Source organism: Eleginops maclovinus, chromosome 2 (genome assembly GCF_036324505.1).
Source record: "Eleginops maclovinus isolate JMC-PN-2008 ecotype Puerto Natales chromosome 2, JC_Emac_rtc_rv5, whole genome shotgun sequence".
Lineage (NCBI taxonomy): Eukaryota > Metazoa > Chordata > Actinopteri > Perciformes > Eleginopidae > Eleginops > Eleginops maclovinus.
In genome coordinates, this window is record NC_086350.1 from 9350404 (window position 1) to 9364870 (window position 14467).

Genomic DNA, 14467 nt, shown 5'->3' on the forward strand with positions numbered 1-14467 from the left:
CTTAAATTGTTTTATTTTAACCTATTTTCATTTCTTGTCAGCTTCACTTGAAGGGAATGTTATTAGGATCGCTGTTATGTTGTCTTCTGGTTCTGTAAATCACTTTGGGCTGCTTTGGGAATGAAAGGTGCTACACAAATAAAGTGTATTATATCATTATAAGCTGTAAGGAGTTTATTGATGTTATCCTGAGAACGGGCATGCCCTCTTGTAAAACATCAAAAACACCTGAAAGTCAAGTGTATGACATATAGGCAGCCTATGAAAAGAATATAGAATAACAGAGGGTGTAGTGTGATGCAGATCCCTTTAGAACACATCCTGCCTCCCTCTGCTGCGCCTCACCTCCCGGTCCATATTTAAGTGGTCAGCCTGCGAGGCTTCTTTGAGCCGGGCGATCTCCTCGGCCGGTGTCTCCTGCTCCTGCACCAGCTCCTGCTGCCTCATAGAGGCCTCCAGCTCCTCGATGTCAAAGCTCATCACATCCTCTCTACGCCTCTGTTGGGACTGGAAGAGACGGGACAAAAAGGCAGGATTTCAGCATTTGATATACTCTGAGATTAGGTGCAGAATGTGTGTGTGCAGAAGTCTCCCGATACCTGCGTGCTGCGAAAATGGTTGTCTTTAGTAAACGAGTGACTGCGAGCGGGCTCCTGGCTGCCCCCCCTGATGTGGTGGCCTTTCTTTTTCCCCCGGAGGGTGCCCTGCTGGTGGCGGCGGATCCTCTCCAGCTGCTCCTCCACGCTCATCCTGGGCCGGCCGCTCTCCCCTGCACACAGCTGCTGCTCCACCGCGCTGTGAGGGCGCTCCTGCTGGCCAGAGGGGACAAACACACACACACACACACACACACACACACACACACACACACACACACACACACACACACACACACACACACACACACACACACACACACACACACACACACACACACACACACACACACACACACACACACACACACACACACACACACACACACACACACACACACACACACACACAGAGTAAAGAGAAGTTAATAACACTGGAGCCCGCTTAGAGACAAATTGGGGAATTCTTTACTCAGCAAAGCCACAGTTTGGGTGTGTAGCTAAGTAGCGTCATACTGTGGTCAGGTCAGATCCCATAATGCATCTGCAGTGTGTACAAAGTAATGTTGAAAACTGTTTGAGTACGAACAATATCAGTGATTGCAATGTCTCCGTCAATGCAAGAGGAAAACACTTTGCGTCTTTAAACAAAGAAGTGAGTATTGACACAATGACTGTGAAATGGGTCCTTAATGTTCACTCTGTCAGAACCTGGCTGGCTGCTGTGAACACACAAACACACTCCTGCTGGCACACATGGGTGCACTGAGAGAGGCTGGGGGCCGTTAATGCCCGAGCGGGAGAGGCTGATGATGGTTAGTGAAGTGAAGAGAAGCTGCTCACTTTCAGGTTTGTGCCATGCTGGAGGCGCCGGCTGATCTGGATTCAGTCCAGAGCCCGGGGACGCAGCCTCCACTGCCCAGATTGTTCAAGAGGCTGCTATCCAAGTGCCTCAGCTGAACTGTGAAGGCCTGCGACACACTCTCTTTCAACTGCAAGCTATATGGCCTGCAGGAATGACTACAGTATTGTATGTGTGCTCAGCTGCCATCTTAAAGGTTCATTTATACTATACGTCCATCCACAATATTACAAAACACATGCAGACGCTCTAAAACAGGACACGCCCTGCAGTGCGGTGCAGTAATGACATGGTAAGTATATTTGTATAAACCAAGCTTGGCATCTATTTTATCAAAGGCTGGTTTTAGGAGCATGATTCAAACGACGGTCCCGTCAGAGCGGCCTGTCCTACCACATGCTGACTTTCAACCAGAGTTTAATAACCAAGACAACCAATTAGGAGGGGAGGGACTGCAATTTAAGTGGAGGCCAGCTTGCTGCTTATAATGATACAACAAGACAAGAAAACAAGGGCAGAAAGCAATAACTATTTCTACTTATAAAGACAAAGATGGCTTTTCATTTAGGAAATAAGTTCTAGACAGTTTAGCTCTTTTTACATTTGAAATTGAATGTGTTAGAGTTCCTATTCGACTCACCGTCCTGGGGTCAGGCCTCTTGCTCTTCCTTAAGGTGACATATGAAGGTATTGAAGAAGATTCAGTCACCGGGGATCTGGTCCTGGGGGGGACAATACCCACTGGATAGGACATGCCTAGCAGGTACAAAAAAAGACAGGAAGTCAGTGATCAGACTGGTTCAATGACAGAGCATCTGCCTTTAAAAACACAGTGCTTCTCTGAAGGGTGGGTATAGTTCAAAAAGCAGTATCAGACTTTTCAAGGATCCAAAGATTAAAGGAGCTTCCGAGCCTAACTCTGTGAGGTAAAATCTGGCATCAAGACCACTCTCCCCACAATTACAGTATTTCCCGCAGCATCGGCAAGTTGCTACTATTGATTGTGTGTCGGTGTGGAACAAGAGAGGAGCTACAGAGTAATCATTCAACTCCAGAACCCCTGCATCACGCTGTATAAGCTGTTTGACCAAATACAGGCCAATGTCCTCTTTGCTCAGCCCCCGCCTTTCACTGAGAATATAATATACAATGCCATGAGTCGACTTATTCTAATGACTAAATTATCCCAGCACTGAGCAGTATTTCGATTTACACTGTGTGCATAAATCCAGACAAATGGCTGGCTCTGGATAAAAGCCCCTGCATCTACGGTAAATGAGGGTTGCCATGAGATTTGCTTTGTGATGTCCTGACCCAGCTTAATGCTTCGGAGAAGGCTGACATTGTATTTATGCTCTGTGTCAAAGAGATGCCTGTGTGATACCATGGTAACCATCAGCGCTAAAAGCAAGTTTGAGGTCACAGAGTAATAATTTAATCAGCTAAAAAATATTGTTAGTGTAAATAAAACGGATAATTTAATAGAAAACTGCAAATCTCAGTTACTTCCGTCAGAATGTACCTTTGTTTCCAGAATGTTCTCTATCAGCGTGCTCGGATCGGTCCTCTCCGTTGCTCTCATCCACCTCCGCCACTGTGGTGAGCTCAGGTTCACTCTTATACAGCCTGTAGTCCGGGCCCTGCCATCGGGAAAGAAAGACCGAGTTAAAAACACACACGGTGACTTTGAATTTCATTCCAAAGGGATATATAAAACATCTCCTATCGCAGAATGACTTCAAAGGCAGAGGAAAAACACACACATCCTTTCCTATAAAAAGGATGATTTTCACAGAGTGGGCAATCGAGATGAATAAAATGCATACAGCTTCAACTGGAAGAAAACACACATCATTTTAAAGCCAAATGAAAAGGCAGGCAGCAGTCAAGCATGGCTCCACAAAGGACAGAACACACAAAAATCACTGCTTTTCAAATCAGAAACACAGAAAAGGAAGACAAGAAGGCAACTCAACTCAAAAAGGGAAAATAAAATTCACATGAGTAAGGCTTCCTCCTGAAAAAAGAAGATGATGGAGGAATGGCATCCAGAAAATAAAAGGGTATGATCAAACCAAAACAAATCCATGGGATGTCCAAATGAAAGAGGAACCATCACAGCGTCGCGTGATGAGGGCGGGGTCACACATAAGGTCACCAAGCTTACGCTGTGCGTGCCGTTCCTGTGGTTGGCCTTCCTGTCCTCCGGCCGGTGCAGAGTTGAAGGACGCACACCAGTATGACAGGGCATGTTGGGGGGGTTGGGCTCATAGGACTGGGGTAGGGGTGGCCGTGGGGGTACCGAGTCCTCCTCCTGGGGGATTATACATGGCATGACAGGAGAGGAAGCAATATGACACATGGCGCCCACCATGCAAGCTCAGGGCAACCGGCATCTGGTGCGGAGCGGTTCTGGCCCACGGGACGGAGAGATGCTGCTGCAGCGCGACCGACACATCCAATCAGAGAGCAACACTCACCGCCAGGAGCCGGGCTGGCAGTTTGAGGACGCATCCTGAGTTGGTCATCAGCGACACAACTACAGCAGATCAGGGTGAAGCGAGCTGATGGGCTGCAGCTTCAGATCAGTTTCATGATTGACTCTATTTTCCTCATTTGATAGATTTGATGTCTGGTCTATACCTTATGTTGACGTCTTGTGAAACAAACCCCGAGATATTCAGATCACAATGATACAAAAAGAGGACACATTTGAGACTGGAACGAGGAAATATTTGCACTTTTGCCTTTAAAATGACATACACCCCCCATGATTAAAAAATGTGGTAGTTCTCGTCAGACGGACGTTTATAATGTCCTCTTCACCTGCTGCCATTTCGACGTAAAATAAGAACTATGTTAACTCACTACGTGAATTGCTACGTAGCACTTAGCTCTGTCTCCTGGGAGAATACCCTGGAACCGGGGGAAACTCTGAAATAGTACGGCCATTGGCTACAAATCAGTATATGATTGGTTGATCAAACTGTCAATCCAAAAGGACGCTCTCATTCGGTTTAAGGGCCAGGGGCATTCTATCAAGGATAGAGAATACCCTGGTTGAGATATTCTTCCCAGAGACCCAGAAAAATATCTGATTGGTTGCATAACACAAAACCACTCAAATGCGTAGTGCATGGACCGAGAAAGACAAACAAATCAACGTAACACTGAAATATCACAGATCAACAACAAAGATAGGATTCTTATTTTATTACATTTTGTTTGTATAATTAATTTGATTTTGTTATTTTTTTATCCGATGGTTCCAGGGTATTCTCTGAACACCTTGAGGCCCTAAAGGTTCACCACTGATTACCTCCCTTATTGCTTCAGTTGTAATGACTGTAGGAACATGAATAGTGTCTGCTAATATTGGCTCACCTCATTTTTGTGCTTGCTGAAGTTGTTCTGCGAGCCGTACAAGTTCACCCCCTCAGCATTTCTCTGAGCTCTATGATTGCTGAGGGCCTCCATCACATCTTGAATCCTCCACAACTCTTTCTGGATGCTCACATGCTGCTGGCTGGGAGGCTCCGTCTGAGGACACACGGACACATGGACACACACACAGACACACGGACACACGGACACACACACACACACACACACACACACACACACAGTCACAAACGGCCTGACATTACCTGATGATTAACTTCTGGACCGTCGCAGGCAAACGCAGTAGAAATAGATGTGTGGTTATGTTCAGCCTGCTAATGACAGGTTTGTCTGAGAGTGAAGAAGAGGAATAGGATATCCAGGCTCCCTGCAGGCTCTCTGACTTTGTGAATTACTGTAGCATCGGCTCTGACTCAACCAGGAATAACTGTTTTTCTCTGCGCTTCTCCCACGATGAAGGACAAGATAACAGACAGAATTAATTAAGAGCCTCTCTATCATCGCTATTGTCATCAATCAGTCAGTATGGAGCTTTGATCTCTCCGATACCTCCCTCCACACAGCAGCTTAGGGCTACGGAGCATCGACATCAGTTTTTCCCCGAAGTCAAAGAAAGTGTCGACAAAAAGAATGACTGGGTGTTCAAGGGAATCTGCAACATTTTCAGATTTCTTTGAAGCTTTTGCTGAGTGTACTCCAACCAAAGTCTGACTATTAAATCATGACAGTGTAAGATGAGCAGAGGAAGATTAAAACTCAGAGCTTAGACCTACCTGAGGGCTTCCCAGTGCTTCGAGCTGCTCCAGGAGGTTGTTCTTAGCTAGAGTCACATCTGCTTCCAGCTTATCATTATCCCTCCACGACCGCTCCAACTCCTGGACAAATACACTTTGTGAATGACAACAACTCCAGTCTTTCACGCACCCCTAAAGAAAGAGCTTCAGTGTCCAGCCTGAGTGTGTGTATGTGTGTGTGTGTGAACGTCCTGCATGACTCACTGCTGTGATTCTGGAGAGCTCTCTGCAGGTGCTGAGCAGGCCGTTCTGCAGCAGGTCTCTCTGCTGGATGACACTCTGCAGGCCGGCCGGATTATCGGAGCCCATCTCTATCTCCTGGCTGGCTGAAAGCAGTGCGGTCTCCAGGGTGTGCTGAACAAACACACAACAAATACACACACAGAATGAGCATGGAATGCATCACTGCAACCTTTAAGATCAGTTTTAGTCATGATGGATGATTTCAGATCTCCAACTTATTGGCCCATGAGCCATGTTTTTGGTTCCTATACATCTTGCAAAAGTATAACGTGAAGAAAAGGTCTGCAAGTGATTTATTTTCTTTATTGTGATGTTTAGTCATACCCAACTGTTAAAGGTCTCCTATCATGCTATAACAGCAATATATTGTAGGGCTATATTAATACAAAACCTGTCTGGGAAGTGTGGTGCTCAAACTACCAAACAGATCACCCACTGTAGCATGCCTCATCCCCCTCTATTTCAGCCCTGTTCCTGAAGTGCTGATTTTTTCACCGTCGCTTTAAATTTGAGTGGACCTGAAGCTGGCCACGCCCTTTTGGAGCGTCATGCAGCTCTCTCTCCTCTGTGAACGTTTTCTACCGGGAGATACTCAGCTAAACACTGCCGTGATTAAACAACATATGATGTTCCAAACCACATCCAGCATTATTTCTGAAACACTTCTCAGTGTTTACCACTAGAACTGAGACACTATATTATATATACAACAACTCTTAGTCCCTCCTGCTGAAATCCTGCACAGAGACACAGAGGTGCTGCAGAGAGGATTCAGCTAGCGACTGTATATTGCGGATGATAGGTTGGGACGTTGCCAGGAGTTCAATGTAAGCCAGCCCATATTTCCGATATAACATCATAACCGAAGCAAATCTGGATCAGCTTGTTTGTACCCCCGTTTTTAGAGATGTGGGTAAGGAGGAAAAGAGAGAGGGTTGTATTTTCTGACACAGTGAGTCTCCTTACACACCGAGGACACATATTTATGTCGAAAAGACAGCAAAAAGTGCATTTTGCATAATAGGAGACCTTTAAGACTTTAAACACTACAGACCAGCAGTGGGATCTAATAAGCTATGATTCCCAATTTCATTCCCTCTCCAGCGCTCCTGCTAAAACCGCTTTTTTGAACCTGACCTTTGGGATCTTAATTAAATAATGAATGTTCCCTGACTGCTTGTTGCACGGTTGTGATGCTGTGGTGGTAACACAATTGGTCCATGCATAACTCCAAATGGACTTTATGTTTTATGCTACATATGTACTGTGTATAACATCCAGGATGTAGCGGCCAGGGTCCTGATCAAAACAAGAAGAGGAGAACACATCCCCCCCAGTTCTTAGATCACTGCACTGGCTACCAGTAGCTCACAGAATTGATTTTACAATTGTATTTCTAACCTTTGAAGCATTGAATGGTTTGGGACCCCAATATATGTCCGACATGCTGCTCTGTTACGAGCCACCCAGAGCTCTGGGATCACCAGGGCGGGCTTACTAGCTGTACCCCGGCCCAGAACCAAACATGCCGAAGCTGGTTTTAGTTTTTATGCACCGCACAAATGGAACAAACTTCCAGAAAACCTGAGGTCTTCACCAAGCCTGATTTCTTTTAAGTCGAGATTAAAAACCTTTCTTTTTACAGCTGCTTACCCAGAAATCATTGAACTTGTTTTACCCATACTCCTCTTGCAACATTAACTGTATTCACAATGTTGATTTCAAACTATCCTGTATCTCTTTTGTGTTTTTTATGAATCTGTTATTCCACTGTGTTTGATTATTGTGTTTCTGTCTTCTTGTTGTGTGTTAATGTTGATGTAAAGTACTTTGAACTGCCTCTCTGAAAATGTGCTAAATAAATAAACTTACCTTACATTTCACATTGTATTCATACATTTGATCAGCAGTAGGATTATTATATATCTGTCTGTGCATTTTCCTGTCTGCTGAATATACATGGGCAGATTTCCTGGTTATGAAACGTCTATGAAAGACTTTGCAGGCCAGACAACTCCTTGAAGTGGATGACAGTAGCTAGGCTATAGTTACGCACTATAACAGATTTACAAGACTATTGTTGTGTCTCAGTGTTGTGCATATACACTTAGCATAAACTAGTCCTATAATTTAAAACGGAGCATAAACTGTGTATTCTTCTCAGTTTATTTGCTCTACTTGGCACCAGGCTAAGTAAGCCTTTCAAACTGTTGTGTGCATATGTAATGAAGACAGATGTACAGTGCTGAGTCACCTTCTCTCTGTACAGCTGCTGGAGTTTGTCCTCCTGTGTCCTCACCAGTTTGTCCTGCTCACACAACCTGCTGAGTTTGGTCTGAAGAGAAGAACAGTAAAGACTTGTGAGCCATCTTGTGTGGAACATTACGTCATGAGAGAGCAAAAAACAGAACTTACATCAATGTCCACCTCTTCTGGCATGTGTGTGTAGGCCCGCTCCCTGTAGTCGTCTGGACCTAACTGTGAAGACAGACATGGTATTAGACAGAGACACCAAACATGCACATACACATTAGAATCTGGAGATCTGATGCAGTGTCATGATAGGCTCTCTCACTGAGCCGCGGGGATCTGTCTTCGAGTGGAAACTCAGATTTCACAGAATCAGACCGTCTAGGTTAGCGAAGCGTCAGTGGGAGAGCCGCCAGTCTAAACACTGGCTCCTCTCTGATGAGTCTGGGGCCTCGAGTTACATCACCCACCATTGTTTGTCCCACTCAAGCACAAAGCGGGGGGTTCAGCGGAAATGCAAGGGGAAGGCATGTAAAACAATCTCGCTAACTAAACTCTAGAGTCAGCACAGAAGCTGCATCCATCAACTGGGTTTCCTCCAGCACCAGCTCTGCAGCTGATTGGTCTAAGACTCCGTCGGTCTCTGGTCAACTGAGTGTGAGATAAGATAACGCCCAAAAAGACTGATGTAATCACAGATATTCTTTGAGTTTGTTTTTAGTAGTAATGCTACTGACAATTTTAAACATCCATGTAGTTACTTTCATTCAGGCTAATCCAGGCAAGCAGTTTAATGTCTGCATTCAGATGCTACTACCCTTTACTTTACAACACCCATACTCAATAAGACTATAAATGATGTCAACATACAGCTCTGGAAAAAATTAAGAGACCACTGCAGCTTTATCAGTTTCTCTCGTTTTATTATTTAAAGATATGTCTTTGAGTTGAATAAATATATATTTTATTTATTGTATTCTATAAACTACTGACAACGTGTCTCTGTGTTGGAATTCAACAGACACTGGGATGGCTGCCATACATGTAGAGATAAAGAATAACAATTTTCCGCAGCTGTATATCTAGCTAAAAACAAATCAAGTAATGAAAGTAAAACTCATCCTTCTGTCCTCTTGTTAAAATTGTAAACGTCACAGTGCTCTAACAGGAAATATATTAAACTGCATTGGATCCCGTGTTTCAGAAAATCACATAATGCTTCATTGTTCATTCACTCTTGATTTCAAACACATATATACGAAGCACATTAATATAAGGACAGTGACAGCTGTTTGAATCCTCTGTAGTAAATGTCTGGCTGGGCTACAACCTATGAGCCTCAGAACCCATGTTATATCTCCCTGAGACCCTCTGCTAGGCCTGGACTCTAACCATCTTCTCTTCTTGCTCATTTGTTGTTGTTTTTGGGCTGTAATGATCATACAGTATTGTATTGTAGTGTTCAGGTTCTTTGCCCTGGACTAAAACCCCTAAACGCTAAGAGTCAGCACTTTAACTTCACTGACAATATTTCATTTCCAATCCAATGTGCTGGTCTGCCGAGTCAAAACAGCAAACTATGACTCACTGTCCAAATATTTTTAGCCTCCACTGTAAACCAATGTTCCACAATCACACCTGCACTCACACACACACACACACACACACACCATTTCCCTCAGCTGAACCACACAGTACAGGGGGGGGGGGGCACATGGCATTCCACACAGAGCATGCAGACTCTGCCACAGTGCAGGGGGGGGGCTTCACTGTGGGGTTGTGTGGTGTGGATTACGAGTGACACTAGGAGGAGGAGGGAGACAGACTTCTGACAGCTGAACAGGTGGGAATGCAGCTGTTGTCGGGCCGATATGCTAATGAATGGGGAGGGGGGTGGGTGGGAACAGTTTGCAGCAACACTTTTACACCTCGGGAGGCAGTCTCAAAAGTGGCATAGTGATTTCTTAGTCGTCGTCACACACAAGCTGGCCCTCTTTATCCTCTCCACCAGCAGAGTGACGAGGGAGAGGGACAGGGAATGCAGACAGGTAAAAAGAGAGAGAGAGTTTACCCAGGAAACCCCTGTCTTCATCTTCATCACTCACTGACCATATTAGGTATGAGGCTTTATCCATTTGCTGTGTACTCTCTTTGACCACTACATCCTAACATCAGATATATGTACAGTACCTAACCTGTGCAATGCTCATATCACTCAGGACTATTACCCTTTACATCTCAAGCAGTAATCTGATTTGTATCATAAATTAAAGACCACTGTAAAAACGGCAATACAGCTCCGGAAAAAATGAAGAGAGCACTCCAAATGTTTCTTAAATCTTTATCTCTACATGTCTGGCAACCATTCCAGTGTCTGCTGAATTCCAACACAGAAAAATGTTGTCAGTAGTTTATAGAATACAATACAAATCAATTCATTTAACTCAAAGACATACCTATAAGTAATAAAACCAGATAAACTGATAATGCTGCAGGGGTCTCTTCATATTTTCCGGAGCTGTATATATTGTTTTGCATCCCAATATTGTTGTTATTTTCTACTAAAATGAGCACATTTTTGTTTTTACTTCGTTTAAATATTTGTATTCATTTCATCATTTTTAGTTATTGTTTTTTCACTTTAAGTAACATTTTATTTTATCTTTAAATGTTTTTCTAAAAAAGGAGCAATTGTCACATAATCGTCTCAAAACTGAAGTATTCTGACAGTGAAATGTATAAAATAGCATTGGTTGACTCCAAATAAAATTGTTAAGCGTTAAATACTTTTACTGTCAAATACTATTATGGGGAACATGTATTTAATTATGACATAAAAACAAAACCCTGTCATTTTCCCAGAGAGATGCAGTATATGGTCGTCCACTGGACTGAGTTATGAAGTGTCTGACAGCACTGCATTAAGTCACTAACTAGAGTCCCCGTGTTAAACTCAGGTGTCAGTTCTAATGAGAGGGACGCATTCTGCAGATGGTTATGAGAAATCACACACTAACCTTCTCTGATTAGAGCGTGAGACAAGACAACAAGAGTAAAGACTAGAGGACGCAACCACAGCTTCAGCTTTAGGACCGCCCCAAAGCTAGCTGTAGCAACTGTTAGAGTAAACTTTATCCGGCCCTTACACGCAAACTTCACAAAGAGAGTGAGGAGGGGACAGTGAAGCAACACATCGTACTACTCTTTCACAAGTCATGTCAGAACTGGCATGACTTCTCACAGGAGAACAGTTAAAAGCAATGGATGAAGAGGTGTTTGCAGTACAAACGATACAGGGATACCAGTCTCAAGATGCCATGATGAGGACTTGGACACCGGGGGAGGAGCATGGCAAAACACCAAAATAACAACAGCGACTGGTGAGGAGGAGGAGGAGGAGGAGGAGGCGGAGCAAAGCCTTCGGCTGGCCTTACTTGCTGGTAAAGTTGAGGCCTCGGGGCAGAGTTCTCAATCAAAGTGTGAGTCATGGCGATTAAAGGGTCATTTTCCTTCATCTAGTCCAGTGTGGAGGGGAGCGATACAGCGAGAGTCAGTTTAGAGAAGAGCTTCACTTCAACGAAAACACCCGACAACATGAAATAAAAACCTGGATCTTTCAGGGAGAAGACTCAAACAGGGATGAATAAGGAGAAGCAGTCAGAGACACTTTCAGGAAGACATTTCAGTGCAAAGAAGATGACTTGTTAGCCATGGAAAGCTCCTGTTGAAAATATATGTACTATAATGATACAGAAAAAGAGCCACTACTGTTGCAATGCATGTGGCTGTAGATGCTAAATGTGTATTTTCTTTTCACACATTAATCTTCTCCATATTTCTTATCAATAATGCGTATTCTGGCTGTTGTGTTTTACTATATGTTGCATTTTTGTAATTACTCTAACGTTTGAAGAACTTCAGAGCGATAAAAACAAACATTCATTTGCATTTACGTAAACTGTCAATGATATGATACACATCTGCAAGCGATACAGAATAGGGTTGTATCAGATATTCAGTAAGTATAGCGGACAGTGAGGTTGGGATACGTATTCAGATAACTAATGAATGATTTGGCTTTTGTAAGGGTTGGCATCGCAAACAAGCTTAAGCTCTAACCGATGTGGTTTGTGACATTGGTCCATGCTTGTAAATGAACACTAAGTCATTGAGATCAAATGCAAAATATAATCAAACTAATGATACGTTCGCTAGACATCAGAGCGTTTTCAGCAGACAGCACAGATTAATATAATAGGAGCAGAGCATTCCATGGGTTCAGTTCATGACAGAGGGAGACAGGGCCGTGCGCTCATGCATTACCCCACCTGATTGTCCAAATACATGAGGTTCCTTTGGAGGTGATGCGAGAGAATGTCGTTCTAACGTCAGCAGCAAAAAAGAGAGGAAATACAAGGCAACAGGAGAGTGAGAAAAAAGAAGAGGACCTCACAGTCTTTCTCTGATGATCACACACACACACACACACACACACACACACACACACACACACACACACACACACACACACACACACACACACACACACACACACACACACACACACACACACACACACACACACACACACACACACACACACACACACACACACACACACACACACACACACACACACACACACACACACACACACACACACACACACACACACACACACACACACACACACACACACACACACACACACAATGGTGATAACCGGACAGAGAGGAAGGAAGTCAAGGTGAAGAAATAAGGTCAGGTAGCAGCGGTGCTTTATGAAGTACACTATAGGAAATGAAAGCCGAGAGCTTCATAAGAACCATGTGCAGACAGAATGCAGAGAAAGCTGTGAGCTGAAGGTGAAATTTGCATAACTTATCTAGACATTATGCCACTAAACTACTTAAAGTAAGGCAACGTGAGGCTGTACTGGTGAAAGGAGACAGACGTATTCTAACCTCAGGCCTGGGTGACCTACATCAGATCTGTACTCTGACGTCTAGAGACTTAAAATGCAAAAATCCTGATCTACGTATTCCAGAGGCCTTAAACTCCTGAGCCATTCCCCCTGTAAGCTCACCAATGGCTTCATTTTCTGTAAACATCTGTCTGGACTATTCGGGAAGTTAAATGATTCAATCCACTGCTCTCCCAATTTGAAATGGATCAAATGTAATGATCAGGTATCGGGACAGAGCCTGGATGCAAATAGCTGATCCCTTATTATGAAGAAAAGAGAACTTCAAGCCAGAGTTTGGTTCTTACGGAGAAAATGCTGACTGTAGCAACTTTTCTCATTAGGTCAACCATGTGTGAAGCCCAAGATGGATAATGGAGGTGGTTAAAGATGGCACTCACACCACACGCTAGCACACAAGCCTGCAGCAGCATCTCTTGGGCCTGACCTTTGGGTTGTCGCCATCCATGTTTAGTTGCATAAGCTGTGCTACAGTGTGCTCCCGGATACTGTTTAGCTCTGCCTGCTGCCGCCGCAGCTTTATCAGCAGCAGAGTCAGCTCCTCAGGCTGCAAGGGAGGGAGGGAGGGAGGTACAGCCACAATGAAACAGGAACACACCCCAAGGGGAGTGGGAGAGGGAAGGAGAGAACACACCAGGACAGGAGATTTAGAGGTGTCAGGATCCCAATAGGTGAACAGACCATAAATCTAGCTGTTGAGTTAGTCATGCACTTTAGTACCAGGAGATTATCCAAAGTGCGATCGCAGTCAGCAGCATGCAAATTCAAAACGTCCGTTTGAGACAGAGGAGCAGTTTAGCATGTTTTACAGAATCACGCTCAGCAGCTCCATGAGGACAGAGCACTGTGACACAGAGTCCTGATCGGGCTTAGAGAGCTGTGAGTGACGGGGTTTTTAAATCTCCGCTGATGTGAAGCGGATGAACTCCTGAAGAGAGCACACCCCAAATCCCACAGCTTGGAACACACATGTGATGTTTGCCTAAAATCGGTCTGTAAAGACTCTGTCACAATGTGTTCTTGGTAGGGAAGGGAGGACAGAAAGCGAGAAAGGTGAAGTTTTAAAAATAGCCGTGTCTCTCAGAGAAGTGCAATTAAACCGGAATGAGTAAGTGTGTGGGGTACACACCTTTTCAAGCGTGAAATTACTAGGTGGTGTAATACAGACATCCACTTTGAATATAAGGATGGACACAGAGCATGGGAGAGGACTTACTGCTTTGCCTTGCAGAGACTGGGCCGTGATAGTCTGGACTGGGATCCCTGCAGGCATGGACCTCCTGTCAGGGGGGTAGGCATACTGCGGGACGTAAAAACAACAGTTATACACCAGAAT

At 44.3% G+C, this 14467-nt stretch overlaps 1 protein-coding gene across 12 annotated transcripts in view; it reads right to left on the reverse strand.

Moving 5' to 3' along the window:
- Window positions 1–14467, reverse strand: part of LOC134879231 (pleckstrin homology domain-containing family A member 5-like) — a 78796-nt gene that overhangs the window by 3527 nt on the left and 60802 nt on the right. For 7 of the 12 annotated variants that reach the window (XM_063905632.1, XM_063905665.1, XM_063905624.1 and 4 more), the window contains 11 exons: window positions 14348–14431; window positions 8313–8375; window positions 8152–8232; window positions 5859–6008; window positions 5634–5735; window positions 4843–4998; window positions 3626–3772; window positions 2981–3098; window positions 2099–2214; window positions 600–812; window positions 346–507 (listed from right to left, as the gene is read on the reverse strand). In XM_063905632.1, the coding sequence (XP_063761702.1) occupies window positions 346–507; window positions 600–812; window positions 2099–2214; window positions 2981–3098; window positions 3626–3772; window positions 4843–4998; window positions 5634–5735; window positions 5859–6008; window positions 8152–8232; window positions 8313–8375; window positions 14348–14431 (1392 nt within the window). The remainder of the gene's footprint in view (window positions 1–345; window positions 508–599; window positions 813–2098; window positions 2215–2980; window positions 3099–3625; window positions 3773–4842; window positions 4999–5633; window positions 5736–5858; window positions 6009–8151; window positions 8233–8312; window positions 8376–14347; window positions 14432–14467) is intronic. The other 5 variants (XM_063905640.1, XM_063905657.1, XM_063905682.1 and 2 more) reach the window with 3 other exon arrangements.